A 19,798-nucleotide genomic window follows, 5' to 3' on the forward strand; every position below is an offset into this window, starting at 1 on the left:
CAAGATGTTTTTATATCACCTGTGTATACAGTCTTTGAATTAATTCCTTTATTTAGCAAATACGTATTTGGTAAAATGATGTTACATTTAACCTGCCCTCATTTTATAAATATTATAAATCAACACACACGGCACGTAAAATGCAACTTTACCTTGGGATTATCCAAAGAGAGTGGAACGATGCTCTTACTTTAGACACAGGAAAAGAGGAAAGTTTTCTCTCATTTTTTTGTTTTTCATTGAGTACTGCCAATACCATACAATAAGAGTACCATATTTCCCCGAAAATAAGACCGGGTCTTATATTACGTTTTGCTCCAAAAGACACATTAGAGCTTATGTTCAGGGCATGTCCTCCTGAAAAATCATACTAGGGCTTATTTCCCGGTTAGGTCTTATTTTCGGGGAAACATGGTAGAATTTCAAATTATATAGTAGTCCATCAAAAGAATGCTCAAATTATTTGCACAAATTAAATAAACAATTCAGGAAATCAATCATAAAGTTTGGGCAAAAATCATCCAAGTTAGTTACTGGGAAACACTGGAACTACTGCCTGGAATTATCTTGCCACACAGACTATATTTATTTTTTTAAATTGTATCCTTATCCTCTTTACCTCTATATACAACATCTATTTCAGAGAGACAAAAACCTGGCATTGCTTTTCTTAGCCATCGGTTGTTACACCTCTGTGAAATCACATGTGTTGACCTCTGTCTTAAATCATTGACTTGTGGTTGCTTGATATTATCTGAATTTTTGGAGCATTGCTATTTTAATTTGTATAGGAAAAAAAATGTAACGTGATAGAACTTTCTGGTAGTGATTTGTATTATCGCTTACAAAGGTGTGTATTGTTTAAAGACATAAGTAAACTTCATGCATAAAAAGACACCACTGGTCTTTCTTCTTGCGCTCAAATGTAAACTTCTGGAGCTCTAGGGTGGGGAAGGCATGGGGGTGTGTGTCCATGGTAATCTGCTCTGTGTGCGCAGGAAGTTACAGCAGCATTTAGCCATGAAAAGGATCTATTGTTTTTGTGAAAAATCCTCAAGACATGCCTTGAATTCAAAGAAACAAGGTCATTAAAATCATAAATCATCTATTAATCTTTTTGTTTCTGAAATGTCCTGGGTGGTCAGTGGTATTTTCAAGACCAAAATGAAAAATATGATTAAAATCAGAACATACTAGGTTTGTTGAAGTCGGTGGAATAAATTCCTTGATGCCTTTTGTCCTGAAAGGTTTTTTCACTGGATACTCACAGTACCTCTTCTGACTATAGAACTGAACATGTGAGTTTCATAACTTTCATTCATTTGTTCACTCTTGTGCCAGGCACCATGCTAGTTTTACAGATGAAAACATCCCAGAGTTTTCTTGTTCTATCCAAAAGCACTGCTGGGTTTCCCATAAATAATTTGGTGGACTGGGCATTAAGGACAACATTATATGAGGGGCTGATCATATCACATTAATTTTTGTTGGATGTGCCAGGGAGATGGGGTGGTCTTTCTCCCTTGAGGAGAGGTGAATAAGCAAGGGCCAGTAGGGTGTCATGATGTACTGTACATACTCCTGCTGACCGACAGGCTCTGGGGGAGATGGAAAAGCCAAGTCCAGGCGATGGTATCACCGCCAGTTCTCCTGGCGAGGAACAGCACCACAAATCAGCAGACACTCCCTGAGCAGGGGCGAACAGTGATTCTCCAGCCACAGGAGTAACTAGACTGGTTCAGGTAGAAAGCAAGCACATAATCTCAAGGGGTCAGGCAGGGATCTCCTTGGAAAATGCCAAACCTCTTGGCCAATGAATGCCCTTTGCTTTGATACCAGGGAGGCTTCTGGGAAATCCATCCTCACAGGAAACATATCTTTCATGTAAATATATGAAGTGAGACATATTGGTTAGTTGGAGGTACGTAGATATTTAAAAAGGAAGGAATTCAGTTTCTGTAAGCTATTTTTTCTGAGGTCTAAAAAGGTAGTTTATTTGTATTTCAGTAGTCACTGTTTTTCTTAGCTTGCTGATGAACTTGAATGACACTGTTAAAGAACTGTAGACATTATGCTGTTAGGTTGCAAACTCCTTGAAGAGGACCGTTTTAAGTAATGTGTCTCTAGTGCTCACAGTTTAATGTAAAGCCACTTACTATTAAATGAATTCTACATAAACATTCCATTTGGCACCATTGTGATGGAACGGGACAGAATTGACATTTTTAAGTAACTAAAACATACCCTTTAAAGACCAAGATGTTTTTAAAAATCTGCAGTTTATGATAAAATCTTTCTGAAATATAAATGTTTTTCTACGTTGTTAAAAATATCTTTAACATAATTATTTTAAATGACATCTCATCAGTATTTTCATCTGTATGAATTCCTTAAGATTCTGTTGAAGAATGAGCGCCGTTTTTCACATCATTAAATAGTCCATTGCTATTTTTGAGGTTCTTTCTGATTCTTAATGGTTGTTTGGTCAATTTCTACAACTACCCACTGGCACTTTTTGACACCATTGAAGTTTCTTGCCCCAAATTTTCTCCTTTACATTAGACATAGTTGACTATCTTAGATCCATTTCTGTGGGATAGTGTTTGTGACTCTCACTTTCTTCTGGATTCACGATAAATTGTGTGTATGTTGAGGATGTCAAAATCTAAACTTTGGGTATTGCTAATATGATAGAAGAAGAATTCTATTACTCATTTGCTTTGAAGCTATTTTTATAACTATTTAGCTTTTTAAATGAATTTATGTCAGTTTAATTAAATTAAAATTTGTTTATTATTGATTGCTTACTTTGTATCTTTTCAATCTGATTATGTATGATATTTAGTAAATCTGAATATAAAAACATAGGTGAAAAAATGTGTACCTCTCTTTGAATTGGAATTTAGTGAACATATATCTGAAAGTATCTTCATGTATGATGACTTGCCACTCATTAAGATTTTTGTTTCGCCAGTGCCTCTCATAAGGGGCTAATATCTAAAATATACAAGGAACTCACGAAGCTCAACAACAAAAAAACAAACAACCCAATTGAAAAATGGGCAGAGGACCTGAAAAGACATTTCTCCAAAGAGGACGTACAAATGGCAAATCGACATATGAAAAAATGCTCAACATCACTAATCATCAGAGAAATGCAAATAAAAACTGCAATGAGATATCACCTCTCCCCAGTCAGAATGGCTATCATCAACCAGACAAATAGTAACAAGTGTTGGAGAGGCTGTGGAGAAAAAGGAACTCTCATACACTGTTGGTGGGAATGCAGACTGGTGCAGCCGCTATGGAAGGTAGTGTGGAGGTTCCTCAAAAAATTACGAATAGAATTACCATATGACCCAGCAATCCCTCTCCTGGGTATCTACCCCAAAAATTTGAAAACATTTGTACATAAAGACACCTGTGCTCCAATGTTCATTGCAGCTTTGTTTACGGTGGCCAAGACATGGAAACAACCAAAATGTCTTTCGATAGATAAATGGATAAAGAAGTTGTGGTATATATACACAATGGAATACTATTCGGTGGTAAGGAAAGATGATATAGGAACATTTGTGACAACATGGATGGATCTTGAGAGTATAATTCTAAGCAAAATAAGTCAGACAGAAAAAGCAGAGAACCCTATGATTTCACTGACATGTGGTATATAAACCCAAAACAACAAAAGAACAAGACAAACAAACGAGAAACAAAAACTCATAGACACAAACAATAGTTTAGTGGTTACCAGAGAGTAAGGGGGTTGGGGGCAAGGAGATGAGGGTAAGGGGGATCAAATATATGGTGATGGAAGGAGAACTTACTTTGGGTGGTGAACACACAATGGATTTATAGATGATGTAATACAGAATTGTACACCTGAAATCTATGTAATTTCACTAACAATTGTCACCCCAATAAATTAAAAAAAAAGATTTTTGCTTCACAAAGAAGTTGATGAATCAGTGAAATTGATGAAGTTGAAAAAAAGCAATCGCAGGATGAACTCTAAACGTAAAATAAATATTTATCTGGACTAATAGCTAGGTGTGCTTTATCCCAATCATACGTTGATATTATGCCCATTCTGTAGATACGGGAATTGGGACTTAAAGACAAACATTGACTTGCCTACAGAGATAGTAAGCAATATAAGAACCATTTTAAACAATATAATTGAGTAATATCTCATATGGCACATAAAAGAAAAAACTCCTGCCTTATCAATACATGAAATAAACTTGTTCATTCTATAAAATAATGTGTAAATAGGGCTCAGTTTACTTCCCAGATGAAAACATTATTACTTATGTTAATATATTGTCTTATCCTTTATAAAAACACTCAAATGAATTTATTCACTGGATCCCAAACCACCTCATCAGACTAGGAAGACTTTTTGTTTCAGATAGAGGAACTGGGGCTCTGAAAGGACAAATGACCCTTCCAAAAGGCCACAACTGGGAAATGTAAAAGCCAGGATTTACATCCTTAGTACTTCTGGCCCCGTCTCTCGTTCCAGTCTCTTTCCATTATGATTTCAAAGTATCACAAATGAAAAATAGTTTTTTTACTTTGTGAGTGGCAAAGTTGCCTGGAGAAGTTGAGCCATTGTAGGAAGCACGTCCCTGTAAACTAGATAACATGAACATAAAATCTTTAATGAGATGTTAGTGCTAAATACAAACATGTAAGATCGCTTCATATTTAGCCCTTGCCTTTTCTTCCTGTAATCTACATCCAGTCAGTATGACCATTTAAAGAGTAAATATGGGAGAAAAGTAGTATTTATAATAAAAAGTTTACCATTTCTATATTTAAAGGTAAACTTGAAGTGGTGATTGTAGCATTTCTCTTATTCATAGATCTATTCAGGCCCTCCATTTATTATTATTATTATTATTATTATTATTATTATTATTTTTATTATAATAAAACTCAAGGCACCAATAAAATAGAATTCCCTTGAGCACAACGTGGATATGAGATTTTATTTTCCAGGTTCAATCAATGTGTGTTTGGCTAGACATATATATAATAGATTATCAGTTAAAGATTTGCCACCCAAAAAATGAAATTAACAGCAAAAGCATAAATTTCAGAAAAGTGTAGCTGCTTAGATGTTTAAAAATATATGAATGAAAAACGTAAGTTCTATTTCAATATCTTAAGTCTTCATAATATATATATAAATGTTAAGACTTAAACATCCTTTCATAAAAAAAGAACTTCTCTTTTCCCTTTAGGTGTGGGCATGACCCCTGGTCTGTTGTAAGATCCTTGTTCCATGTAACCAGCACCATTACCACATCAGACACCGCAGGACTATGTTAATTACCTTGAGGTGTCCCAGTGGCCCAGTAACTCCAGGGCGGAATGCCAGCAGAGCCCTGGTTGCCATCCAGCTTAAAACCCTGTAGTGACTTGTTCAGTCTCTTGACATCCTCACAAACAGTAAACCTGGAGAGAGATGTACTGGTTCCAACTGAGTTTACTATTCCAAAATAAATAATATCCAACCCCCAGCCAACCATTTGTGATTGTGTGTGCAAAGTAACTAATGAGCTGTGTTCGCCAAGGCTATTAATTGTCTGCTGAACAGGAATGCTTTTTTAAAAAGAGTGTTCCTCTGAGTGCAATAAACTTGGGTTATCTACACAACCTAAATGAGCATCTTGGAACACCTGCCATTGCAGAGCACTTTCAAGTTTCAGGCAAAAGTTGAGAAAAACTGTTGCAACAGTGGGCCTAGTGTAAGACCCTGTGCTGTTGCTGGTCAAGATACATCACCAGGGCAAGACATGAAGATAAGTGTATCATGACTGATGATCGAACTGACTCCTCTTTTCTTAGAGTGGACTTTGGTGGTTCAGAGAATGGACATCCTGGAGACACCAGGTTCCATGAAGAATGCACATGTCTACGAGAAAGACAAGAGTGCAGTGGGAAGCTTTGCAAAGAGTAGAGACATAGACGGGGTGGGGAGTGGGGGGAGTATTAAGCAGAGGAAAGGGAAGCAAATAGGATGGTTCTACCCAGATAGAACAACTGTATACTGTCCTAAGCAATGGAGCCAATAGGATTTGAGCAGTTTTTACTCACTTTAAATCAGCTTTGTAACAGAGCAAGCTAAGATGATGAATATTTATCACCTGATAGTGTAGGGGCAATGAAACGTCTATATCAATAAAGCAATAAATCATTTTAATACAGTTATGAACAAAATCAGTGACTAATATAGGTAAGTGCTTCTTAACAACTGAGAGCTGACTGATTAAGGATGTCATCAAATCATTTCATTTCTTGAAATTGCTAGTGGGGAAAATGGTTCTAAAATGAACTTCTTTAAAATGTAAACATATGAAGTTTTAAATAAATAATGATCCTAAACTGCCTTAAGTCTTCTGAAACAAGGAAAGTCTAAATGTTCTGAAAATCTTGTTAAAATATATTCATTTTGGAATGTTCTAGGAAATTAGATAAGGATAATCCCTTTAAGTTTAATTAAAATTAATTATTATGTTTTTCAGTACTCACGCTGTTCTTGTGGGACTCAGTTAAACATCTGAATATAGGAATTTGTATATTCCATTTGTTTACGGTGGGTGTCCATACTTTAAAAGTAAAGAATACTTTAGTCTAAAAATCAGACAGCAACATTAAACAAATGAATAATGCTGTGACTGAACAAGGATATGCTATGCATATGATAGAAATGTCACCTTTTTTTGGGATTTTGCTTCACTATTGAAAGAAAAAACTTAATACTTGAAAAATAAATTTAGGAAATAATGTGAGTTGATAGAAGCATATTTTTTACAGAGCTCAAAATGGTTTAACATATGCCCTTTTATTACAGTATCCTTCTAACTAGACAGGAGATACCCACCCCCATTTTGTAACTGTAGAAATAACAGCAAACACGTGACTTCTCCAAGGTTACCACTCAAAGGGAGGGTCTAGATTTCTGACCCTAAAAATCACTGAAACGAGGTGCAAAATATTGATACATGTTTATAATTGAAATTGGGCTGATCTACCACGCCTGCCCTGTTTTCTGTTTGAAGCATTGCCCAAGCAAATCAAAAATATTTAACATCATTAAAAATGTATTGAAAAATCATCAGCCTGTTTATTATAATGAATATACTTCCTATGAATAAAAGCTTTCTTTTTTCTAGACCAGTAAAAAAAAAAAAGTCTGCATGAAACATGTGACAAAAGCGAATTTTTCAGTCACCACCTGGGAATGGAATCAAGAACATCCTTGTGTCTGCCTTGCCCAGACACAACTACATAATGAATCAGTCAACACACTGGCAGCAATTTTGTCATGAGGTCCACACCTCTTTCAGAACAGGTTGCCAACTCACAGAGTTGCCAGATATTCCTGCTTAATGGGTAGATATGTGTGTTTGGGCTTCATTTGATCGATCTTACTTGTTTTAGAAGTAAATCACAAATTAAAATAAGGCTGTGTCAAAGTTTACCCAAAAACAGATGACTCATACAATCCGATAGTCAGATGGTCTGAGAGTTTGCTGTGTTGCTTATTTTGCTGTGGCTCTTGTTTTTAATTTCTCAGTACTGAAACTGCTCAGGTTGCCTCCCATGTATAGGCTTGGTTCTGATTTCCTAAACGTAACTTATTAATGCTAGCTAGTTAATGCTAGCTAGTGCATGCCGTCTCTTGGGAATAAGGAAAAACTTTGATTCTAAAATCCAAAATAAGAAAGACAAATGGGTTTCAAGGTTTTTTCTGGGTAAAGACAAAATTAAAACCCATTTTTCTTTACTCAGTTTTTGAAACCCTTGTCCATAACCTGTTTTGCTGTAGAATCAGAGATAGTCTTTCAGAAGGGCATATATGCTTTAAATTTTTTAAATATTTAATTAATACAAACTCATAAAATACATGGACAGCATAAGAACACATTAAAAAGTTAAAATCACTCTCAATGGCACCATGCAGAGAAATTGAGATTTCTGAATATACCGGGGGTGCCAAAAAAATGTGTACATATGACCTGTAGTCATTTTTTGTTATCGGTGTATATTGAGCATTATAATTTTAATAGTTTTTTCTTAAGATATGTATACATTTTTTGACATCCTCTTTATATGTAATATTTTTAAAATTGTATCATAACTATTGATAAGGTTTTACATAATGTGCATTTCTCCATATCAATAAATATTTTTGAAACAATTCACATTGTTTCATATTGGGAACGTTGCATAATTTTTTTAAACTTCCCCCATTTTTTGTACATTAACATATTTCCATTGTTAGTTTTAGTGCTGTAAACATCTTTGTACATGGCACTGTGTTCTTTTAATCTTTTAAAATATAGTCCTTAAAATAGAATTACTGTCTTAAAGGATATGAAGAATTTTAGGAATCTTGATAACTCTTGCCAGCTTACTTTCCAGAAAATTTATACTAGTTCTTACTTACATCTGTATGTAAAAGAGCTTATCAAAGTGTTTTGTGTATCAGTGAATATTAGAAGAAAACGAAAATAACAAACCTTTGACAATTTGGTAACTGGAAAAAAGCTATCTCAGTATTATTTTAATTTCTGTTTCTTTGATACCCACTAAAGTCTAACATTTCTTTCTAGGGTAATTACTTAATTATATTTGCATTTTTAAAACTTGTCTGCTCATGTATTTACCTTTATTGGTTTTTAAGGATTCTATATGTTTGGAATTTATTGTTATATTTGTTCAGTGTATTTTAGCAGCTACCAATAGCTTAACATTTGTAATTTGCATTTCTCTAAACATTTTTCTGTACATGTTTTGAATGTTGTATAATCAAAACTATTAATATTTCTTTCTGATTCCTTTCATTCATGTGTACAAATCCCTTCCCTATTTTATAATAAGTTAAATATTCACTTATATTGTTTGTGAATCCTTTTTTACTCAGTCTTTAATCCACTTGAACTTTATTTTGATACATGCATGAAGTGTGACTTCATTTATTTTGCTAAATAGTCAGTGTCCCCACAATTGAACTTCCATACTTTCTTTACCTGGCTGTGATGTTTCCTTTGTCATGGATTAAACTCATATATATACGAGGTCCAATTTTAGTGCTATATGCTTTGCTCTATTGATTTGCCTGTCAATTTATCTTCTAAGAACTCCTTCTAAGAGCCCCCATTACTTCACTCTTTTTCTTAACTTTCTTATTAATAACTTTCTTATTATTTTCCATTTCAATTTCTATCAGAACTTTAGAATAACTTTGCAAGTTAAAAACATCTCATTGAGATCTGACCTTGAGTTCATTGACATGGGAAGAAGTGATGTGTTCCCCAAATGCAATGTTTCCACTTAAGAATGTCTCCATTTATTCACGTTTTCTTTTATGTTAATAATAAGTCATGTCTTTATTTGTTTATGTACCTTCTTAGTGTTTTATACTTTTTGTGGTAAATGTGAATGGAACCCCAGTGAATCCTCTAATTGGGTATTTTAGTGTGCTAGTTGTTAGAACTTCCCGAGTGATTCTGATCATAGAACCACACAGCAGACATTTTTGCTCTACTCCTGATTTCATTGAAAGCACATTAGCATAAGACTTCACAACAGAAACGTTATTTAGATTCCTAAATAATAACACACTATTGTTCAGATAATAATATAACAGTATATAATAGTAGCGTGTTTCCCCGAAAATAAGACCTAGCCAGACAATCAGCTGTAATGTGTCTTTTGGAGCAAAAATTAATATAAGACCCGGTATTATATTATATTATATTAATTATATTATTAATTATATTAATTATATTATATTGATTATATTATATTGATTATATTATACCCATTCTTATATAAGACCCGGTCTTATAGTAAGATAAGACCGGGTCTTATATTAATTTTTGCTCCAAAAGACACATTAGAGCTGATTGTCCAGCTAGGTCTTATTTTTGGGGAAATGCTGTATACTAATACAGAACTCAAATGTGATAGTACTTTATTTTTATAATTTGATGAATTCTGTGTTTTCTACCCATTTTTATATGCTTTTTCTTATACAGATTCAGTTCTCTTCCAACTTCTAGTATTATTTTTAGCTCTTCTAATAAGTTTTTTCTTTTTTTTTTAACAGGACTTTATTGGGGAACAGTGTGTATTTCTAGGACTTTTTTTTTTTTTCCAAGTCAAGTTGTTGTCCTTTCAATCCTAGTTATGGAGGGTGCCTTTTCAGCTTCAAGTTGTTGTCCTTTTAGTTTTAGTTGTGGAGGAAGCAGCTCAGCTCCAGGTCCAGTTGCCGTTGTTAGTTGCAGGGGGTGCAGCCCACCATCCCTGAGGAATTGAAGTGGCAAACTTTGTGGTTGAGAGCCACTGGCCCATGTGGGAATCAAACCGGCAGCCTTCGGAGTTAGGAGCACAGAGCTCTAACCGCCTGAGCCACTGGGCCACCCCATAGGTGATTTTTAAAATCATTTTATTTCTCTTTATTTTTCTAATTTATCTGAAACAGGCATGTATTATTGCTCATGTAATAAAGATTGAAATTATTAATATGTTTTTTACAGACAAATACCTGCACTCTAGGAATATAGATAAATCACATTAGGTTAAATACATATCTAAGTACAAGAAAATACACTGGCTACTTTTCAATCTTGTGAATATTTTGAGGTTTTATTGAAAAGCTTTAAATAGGTTTAATAGACATATTGCCAACATACAAATCCTCTCTGGGGAAGCATACACAGTCCTCAGTGTCTAAGGAACAATAAAATCGAATTGCTTCCCTCCAAACTCTCCCTTAGTCCTATGAGAAATATGTATTTAATTAGATGTCTAACTATCAAAACAAGCATATGAAAGAAATGGTTCCCTTTGTGCTTTTCAATTATCCATTATGTCCAATCTTTCCATCTCCCTGGATAAGTGTACAGTTGTTTTTTTTGTTGTTGTTATTTTAGTATAGTGTCTCAAGGATTTACTTTCTTTTTAACCTTATCCTTAAGTAAAGAGGTCACCTGGACTCTAGTAACTCATCTCTTTCCAGAATTCCCTACCTTTAACAATATGAATTAATTTACCCTCCTGTTTGGCATTAAGTTACAATTTAAGTTTTGAGACTGTAAACAGTACATTTATTTTCAAATATTTACAGAGGGGAGAAAAACCAATGAAATTCTTTCTAACACTGAAAAGCAACTGAAATTAGAAAACAAGTAATTTAGGGTGAAAATTATATATATAGTTGCTAAGTTTATGTATATCTTCCATATGGTGGTTATCAAAACTTTGATTTCCATTATCTGAGTATAAAGTGAAGTAAAAGATTATATGTATACACACATATACCTATACATATTTAAATATATGTAGGTGCTCAAGGTGAGTATAAGATGGAATATGTTGAAACAGAAACTTCTAAGGTTGCCTGAAATAATATAAAGCACATTTCTCTCAATTTTTATAGTAGGTCATGAAGTGACTTCAAGAAGAATATTGTCAGGACAAATTTTAGAGTAGCCATAAAAAATATTTACTAAGGTATATTTTCCTATGTACAATTCATTCCTAAAAAATCTTAGTTTTATCTCTACAACACACACACACACACACACACACACACACACACAAACCTGATCTTTAACTCATGTTTCTGATTTTGTTTTTTTCTTTTCTCAAAGGGGACTTTTATTATTTTGTTTCTAGTAAAAGATGGTTAGACTGTCCCCAGAGGTTTCCAGGCTTTTCTCCAAGTGGTTATCAGCCACTTACCTTTCTTCACCCACCCACCCCCAATCTCTTTCACTTCAATTAGAAATATTTATTTGACTATTATACACTTTTCTTTAATATTTTCCTTTAAAACATACTCAATATATGAAATATAGTCACACTTTTCAGCCAGCTCAGCAGACCATCTCCTTCCTGTTTTTAAAATAAATGTATTAATATTAATAGATAAAAGGGCAGAATTGGATGAAAACTACGAAAATGGACATAACTCTTGTATTAGACGAGCTGTCACCAAGAATAAGTCCCCAGTGACCTGTGCAGACCGCACACGAGAGGCCAAGTGGCCTCTTACACCTTTGGTTCCAGAATTTGCCATTGCTTGGTGCTCATGCCCTTCCTCTACCTGAATGCGTCAATTGCTGTCTCCACATCTCTTCTCATCAGAGTCTTGTACTCAAGGGCTTTAAAGAGTCACCTCGAATGTTATCTCTTCTTCTCTGCCTTTCCAGATTTCTACCATCAACTGACTTCTTTTTCTCCTCCTCTGAAGTTCCTTAGTGATTTTCTTTTAAAGGATGTGAAATATGCTAGTATCATTTACTTTGGAGAAGTGAAAAATCTAGTTTTAGAATCCTAGACTTCAAACTTATATATATATCTATGGTTATTTTTACCCAAAGTTTCTTTTTTTGAGGACCACTCTATTTCTTGTCCCTGTCATATATTTGCCCACTGTGTAGCCTTGCGCGCGCGCGCGCGCGCGCGCGCGTGTGTGTGTGTGTGTGTGTGTGTGCATTTCATCTGAGCACTGCTGCAAGATTATATGTTTGGATACAGCTGATGAGTAGGATTCAAGCTAATCAATATGAAGCAGAGACTATCTTTAGGATAAAGGTGAAATCAGGCATTTTTATAATTTGAAATATTTATAATGATAGTTTTAGTAAGAAATAAGCACGCTGGTTTTTTGTCTTTGTTTTAAAAACATGAGGCAAAAAAAAGCTAAGTTTATGTATATCTTCCATATGGTGCTTATCGAAACTTTGATTTCCATTATCTGAGTATAAAGTGAAATAAAAGATTATATGTATATACACATATACCTATACATATTTGCATATACGTAGGTGCTCAAGGTAGGTATAAAACGGAATATGCTGAAACAGAAACTTTTAAGGTTACCTGAAATAATATGAAGAAAATTTCTCTGAGTTTTTGTAGCAGGTTATAAAGTGACTTCATGAAGAATATTTGTAGGACAAATTTTAGAATAGCCATAAAAAATATTTATTAATGTATATTTTCCTATATACAATTCATTGCTAAAATTTCTCAGTCTTATCACTACAAAACACACCAAAACAGACCTGGCAAATAGTTTTAAATGGAAAGAAACAAAATATAAAAACTAAAGAAACTAAAACCCACAGAAACGGGGAAAAACCTATCTCATTATTTTATTTGATTTTAAAATGTGTGAGTACTTTGATAAATTGTATTTTATATAGGATTTACTGGTTTTCAAAGTATATAATGCAACAAAAAACAGTGAACCTAGCTTCTTTTTTCTTGCTCATTGGAGCTATCACATCTCATCTATCAGACTACTGAGCAGAATTTTAAAAGTGGGGTACTCTCTCACGCCCAAGAACTATGTAATTAGCATATGAATGTGTAACAGATTGTTTGAAGTAACAATTAAGGGAACAATACATAAAGGAACTGAAGAGAACTACCAACACCTGGGAATCTTGTATTGAAAAAAGCTTTCTTAATGTAAGTAATTAAAAACCAGGGACAAATGCTCATTGTGTAGCATTAAAGCCCTACAGGAAAGCGAAAATCTGCTGATATTTGCTGTCATCTTTCAGACCGAATCATTAAAACAAGAGCTTACTGTGTTATTTATTTCAATATAATACTTTTTAAATGTAGGCTTTGTATGGATTTGATCTGAAATCATCAAAATGCATTTACACGAAAAAGTCTTGCATTTTAAAAATGTTTCTTTTTAAAACATATAATAGATAACAATAAATCTTTTCCCTATGGTCAGTGCAAAGTTTCAGAGGAAAATTGCAGTTCCAGTCAGGTGTACAGTCAATTCTCAATAATTTATATATCCAAATAATTCCTCCTGGTGAATTTCTAGGTGTATTGTTTTGTTTTGTTTCTCTTGAAGGTTTACATGCTAGAGGGGTTCCTATTCGAGCAAAGCACCTTAACAGAGTAACAAATATTAGCTCAGGAATTCCTAACAAATATTAGTTAGGAATCCTTGATATTGGGGAAATCTCAGTGGAGTTGGAGGCAGGAGCCACGTATTATTTCTATTTTTGTCACTACCTATACAAGCCACTTATATTTTTTTGACATAAATTACCTTATCTCTAAAATAGGAATTTTTTTTTGTAGCCTGTTAAAGTCTGAGTCAAATGATGCCGTTTCTAACATTTAAGTGGATATATTCCTTGATCATGAAGAAACATTCATCCCCAGAATTTAACCATAAATGGCAATCATTTTATGGGACAACTCTATTTGAAAAATAATGAACCTAATATTTAATTTTTAAGTAGAAAAGCAAGTATCCACAAGAGTTAACAACCTAAGTATCCATCTGTGATGAATGGATAAAGTGTGGTATATCCATTATCAAAACAAAAATTACACTAGACAGAGTTAAGCAGGAAGGAAAAGTTTATTCAAGGCTATTGCAATTGGGAGAGAAGCCAGAATGAAGATTGAACTCAATTCCAATGAAGCAGAGGGGATAAGGTTTTTTAAAGGCTGGAGTGAGCCCCAGTGGAAAAGTAACTGTAGGACATTCAGGGAGAAATCATAAGCCATCTGTGTTTGCTAACTGTCTTTCTCCAAAGAAAAAGGAGGTAGTTTTTGCAACTTGGAGCATGCGCACCAATGAACTTAGGCTCCTACACTCTCACAGAAACTGCGAGATAAGGTGTTATTTCCTCTGATGATTGCATTTCAAAGGGATGATTCCCATGTCCTTGAAAAGTATATTTCTAGTAGTAAAACTGCCATGGTTGTGGAAAATGATTTACATCTCAAAGGGGCAGAGAGAGAATTTACAATTACAAGTTTTCTAAACTCTAAGAAGGGTTGGTCAGGGTCCTAGGATCAAGAAGAAGCCAGTGCAGTTTATTCAAGCTGAGGGGAACTTTAAGGCCTTTTTGGTCACCATAAAATTATTAGACAATAAAAAGGAATGAAGTATTGATACGTGCTACAACATGGAGGAACCACGAAAACATTAATTATGCTAAATTAAGCCAGTCACAAAGGACCATATATTGTGTGATTCTGTTTAGGTGAAATGTCTAGAATATCAAATCTATAGAGAAAGTAGATTAGTGGTTGTCTAGACCTGGGGGATTGGGGATGGGGTTGGAGGTGGCAGCTAAAAGGTATGGGGTTTTTTGGGGGGGAAATGAAGATGTTTTAAAATTGTGGTGATGATCGCACAACTCTGTGAATATGTTAAGAGCCATTAACTTGCATACTTTTAATGGGTGCATTATCTGATATGTAAATTTCATTTCAATAAAGCTGTTATGAAAACAAATATGTGTTGAAATATGTTCCATGGCCAATGGAATATTTACCAATATTTACATGTAATAAAATTTTTAAAACAAAAAACTCATTTTTCCAACGTATGTTTTAATTAATCTTTGGCTGCAGGATGTGTATTTCTTGTAGCTGGCCTGCTTTTCAGTTTTTATAAAATAGTTTAGCAGTGATTTGTTACCAGCAGAGAGTATATGACATGTACTAATCAGAGAGCATATGACATGGAAGAGAGGAAAATTGTTTCTGAAATGTCCTTTGATATTTGCTTCCCTAAAATTGGGAACTCTCAATAAGTAGAAAACAACTGTTTATTGAGAATAAAAAGAAATGTTTTCTTTTTCCAACTGATAAGAAAGATCAATATAGGTATGGCATGGTATGGCATGGCATGGTATAGAATAGTATAAAATAATTATTGCATTCAAATGAGGGCTGTATTGACAGAACCTCAATTTATGAATAATGCTTTATAACTTCATTTATTAACTAGCTATTTGCAGCCGTTTCTACAGTTTTTTCCACATTGATTCCAAACCTAGTTCCAACAGATTTATTTTACTCACAATGTAATTGAAATGTAGTACTGATGTTACTACAGTCTGGGATTAAGGGACAATGACACAAGAAAGAGGAGGATAAATCATAACACTCCCATCTCCTGGGTGCCAGTATGATTTCAGGCAAAATTTTTAATTTTGCAGAGTGAAATTTTGCCTTTAAAAGGTTCTGGGAACAATTTCTACTTGTGGGGCAGGGGTTCCCAGGTCAACAATTCTTGGGCACCAACTGGGTGTCTGACAGTTCAACTCAATTCTGACACTATCTACGTGGATATAGCATCAGGTCCCACAGATTTAGGGCTCAGTCCTACAAGATTGTCCCCACCCCTTCAGACACCAGTCACCAAGTCCACGTTGTCACCTGTGGTTCTGACCCACTGGCTCTGGATCTGAGGTTCCAGTGACTCTCCTTGGGTTTGGTTAATTTGCTAAACTCAGAGACTCAGAGAAACGTTTTACTTACTAGGTTACCAGTTTATTATCAAAGGATACAACAGGAAGAGCCAGATGGAAGAGAAGCATAGGACAGGGTTTGGGGAAGGGGCTCAGAACTCCCATGCTCTCTCCAGGTGTGCCACTGTTTTTAAATCGTCACGTGTTCACCAACCCAGAAGTTCTCCAAATCCTCTCCTTCTGAATTTCTATGGAGGCTACATTACATACACTTGTTTGATTAAATCATTGTCCATTGGCAGTTGATTAACTGGCAGTTGGGACTGGGTTTAAACCCCAGATCCGCAATGGCTGTAATATCTCCTTGGGAAATATGCATAAACTGAGGCTCAACCTCTTCACGCCCCAAAGGTTACAGGGAAAAGGGACTGATAGTTCCAACCCTCTAATCACGGGGTGGCTCTCATGGCAACCAGTTCCCGTCATTTGGTGGGGGTCCAAAAGTCACCTCATTAACAAAAGACACATTTATGACTCTCTTCTCAGGGAATTCCAAGGTTTTAGGAGCTCTGTGCCAGAAACAGGGAGATAGACCAAATATATCATCTTATTATAAATCAGTGTCACAGGCTTCCACCCACTTTCCTTTCTATACCTCTTCCCCCATGTTCTAAATCTAGAGCCTCTCTCTGTAGTCCCGAGGCATCATTACTCTGACGAAGCCCATGACCCCACTCAGGCATCTCTGTTCCTCCAAGGGACAAGCTTACCTGCACTAACATAACCTTTCTCCCAGCTGACATACATACATTCCAATTCCCACTTCCTCAAGGCACCTAATTTAATTTTGTATTATAAAGGAAGCAGATTTCGAAAAATGATAACATCTGGGTCTCCTAGAAGCATTTACAGATAAAACTTGGATTTTTGTAAACCCAAAAGTATTGATAATCAATAGAATTTTAAGCATTAGACTTAGGGAATGATAAGAAAATTTGAAGATAGGACAAGCTGTCCTTTCTGACCCCTGTCTCTCTTTGGGATGAACCCCTCTAGGTTGCTTCTGCTTTACCCAGAATATTTGCTTTGTCCTTGCCGGAACTTCAGCATTCTTAAAATGCGCCCCCTAAAATTTTACACTAACTCTGAGACCAGGAACAATGGAGCCATAATAGTGGTGGTTGGAGTTGGGAAGAGACATTGGGAAGATAACATGGAAAGGAGTGATCTGGAACCATTTATGATATGCACGATTTGCACATCTTACATTTTTTTAAAATTTAGACATGTTTTCCCACACATTGATTTATTGGTTTTTCTTGGTTACAGATTGGGCTTATGGATACTACCGACAACAGAGAAAACTTGTTGAAGAGATTGGCTGGTCCTATACAGGTAAACATTACTGTATATGAGATTCAGCAGAAAATTTTATTGGCTTTTTATGTATTTTTATATGTAAGAGGAAACTTTGTAGCTGAACACATCTTTTTAACTTAGCTATGTGGATATTTATTTAGACAAACTAATACAAATGTATGCAAAATGATTTCTAGTGGACTTGGCCTAGCAAATTTGCTCATGTAGAGATATCCTGTTATCGATGGGACTGGGTTTAAACCCCAGATCCGCACTGGCTGTAATATCTCCTTGGGAAATATGCATAAACTGAGGCTCAATTTTTTCATCTTTGAAACAGAGGATTGTTCTGAACATTAAGATAAATGAAATTGGCACAGTGCCTTCTTATAAATAGCAAGTTCTCAAGCAATGTTACTTGCTGTTATAATCACAATAGTGATTTTTTTAATTCATTTAACAAATATTGATGGGTTTTTTGCTCTGAATTGCTCTGGTCTTACAATTACTCTTATTGGAATCAGGGTCTAAAATGATTTTGCACGATTGCTAGACTTGGCTTAGAGCATCATGAGTATCTGAAAATGGCTTAAAATGGTAACAAACAAATGATGATCAGAAACCCGAGGGGAGAGGAGAAGCTCTAGGCCCGATGGGAAGAACATGGGTGGCATCTGGATGGACCATGACATGCCTGGTGACCATCTGAGGCAGAGCCGAGTGATGAAGTTGGGTACTGCTCAGGTTGGATTGGTAAAATGGACTCAGATTAGAAGGGCTTTAACATGAGCCTAACCACTTCAAACTTTATTGTGGAGATGAAAGGGAGCAGCACTATGGGTTTTGTAGATAGGCATGCATTTTATTTCTGTTTTTGTTCTTCTTCTAAAAGTAGTAAATAGTCATTGTAGAAGATACATTCAAGCACAAAGAAGAATATAAAAGTCACTCTTTATTGCCGAGTAATATTCCATTGTGTATATGTACCACATCTTCTTTATCCAACCGTCTATTGATCAGCACCTAGCCTGCTTCCATATCTTGGCTATTGTAAATAATGCTGCAGTGAACATAGGGGTGCATATATCTTTTCAAATGAGTATTTTGGATTTCTTCAGATAAATACCCAGATATTGAATTGCTGGGTCATAAGGTAGTTCTATTTTTAATTTTTGAAGGACCCTCCATACTGTTTTCCATAGTGGCTGCACCAATTTACAATCTCACCAACAATGCTGAGCCATAAAAAAAAAAAAAAAAAAAAAAAAAGTGAAATCACAACACAGATGGACCTGGAAGGTATTATGCTAAGTGAAATAAGTCAGAAAAAGAAAGACAAATACCATATGATTTCACTTTATGTGGAATATAAAGAACAAAATGAGAAAGAACTGCATTTAAATAATTAAAAGTGATGCAGAATTATGGATAACTTTTGCTTTTATATATTTCTCAGAATTTAAAATATTAAAAACAAAAACCGGGGCTGGCCCTGTGGCTCAGGTGGTTGGAGCTCCATGCTCCTCACTTTGAAGGCTCCCGGTTTGATTCCCACATGGGCCAGTAGGCTCTCAAGCACAAGGTTGCTAGTTCAATTCCTCGAGTCCCACAAGGGATGGTGGGCTCCGCCCCCTGCAACTAAAAGCAGTTTATATTCCTCTAGACAATAAACCTTTAGACAGAGAACTCAAATATTCACCAGGGATGAGTAAAATGAAAAACAAGTTTTAATGCATACTCCATTCTCCCTAAACCTAGCATCGGAAAATGGAGGATCTATGGCCTAGGGAGAGAGAGGATTACAGTTCTCCCCACCAAGGCCAATGTGTGTTGACTGGTGGAGCGGTAATATTGTGTGTTTTCCAGCAGATCAGGGCCCCTGAACAGCTGGTTGTGCCTCACGCAGTCAGGAGAAGATAGCAGTTTTACCAGTGGGTTTTTTATTTACCAATGCAGATACCACTGTGCATATTCTGTTATCTTAAGAGGAAGCCACAGAGCTCTTCCTTTTAATGGCGGAAAATGTGTGTAGGCATGGAACCTATAGAGTGGCCAGGTTTTCATGGATGAGTCTATGCATAAACAATGCATAGTTCTTTCAAATCTTTGCTGTATAATCCAGTTGCATTGTACTCCTTCTAATTTAAGGCCTGTTGGCTTCAGGGCCT

General features: G+C 35.3%; 1 protein-coding gene across 5 annotated transcripts in view; it reads left to right on the top strand.

Moving 5' to 3' along the window:
* PTPRZ1 (protein tyrosine phosphatase receptor type Z1) overlaps positions 1–19,798 on the top strand; it is a 187,428-nt gene that overhangs the window by 48,836 nt on the left and 118,794 nt on the right. For all 5 annotated transcript variants that reach the window (XM_081038791.1, XM_081038792.1, XM_081038793.1 and 2 more), the window contains exon 2: positions 17,601–17,666. In XM_081038791.1, coding sequence (XP_080894917.1) covers positions 17,601–17,666 — 66 coding nt within the window. The remainder of the gene's footprint in view (positions 1–17,600; positions 17,667–19,798) is intronic.

This window comes from Rhinolophus hipposideros (genome assembly GCF_964194185.1).
Source record: "Rhinolophus hipposideros genome assembly, chromosome: 25".
Classification (NCBI taxonomy): Eukaryota; Metazoa; Chordata; class Mammalia; order Chiroptera; family Rhinolophidae; genus Rhinolophus; species Rhinolophus hipposideros.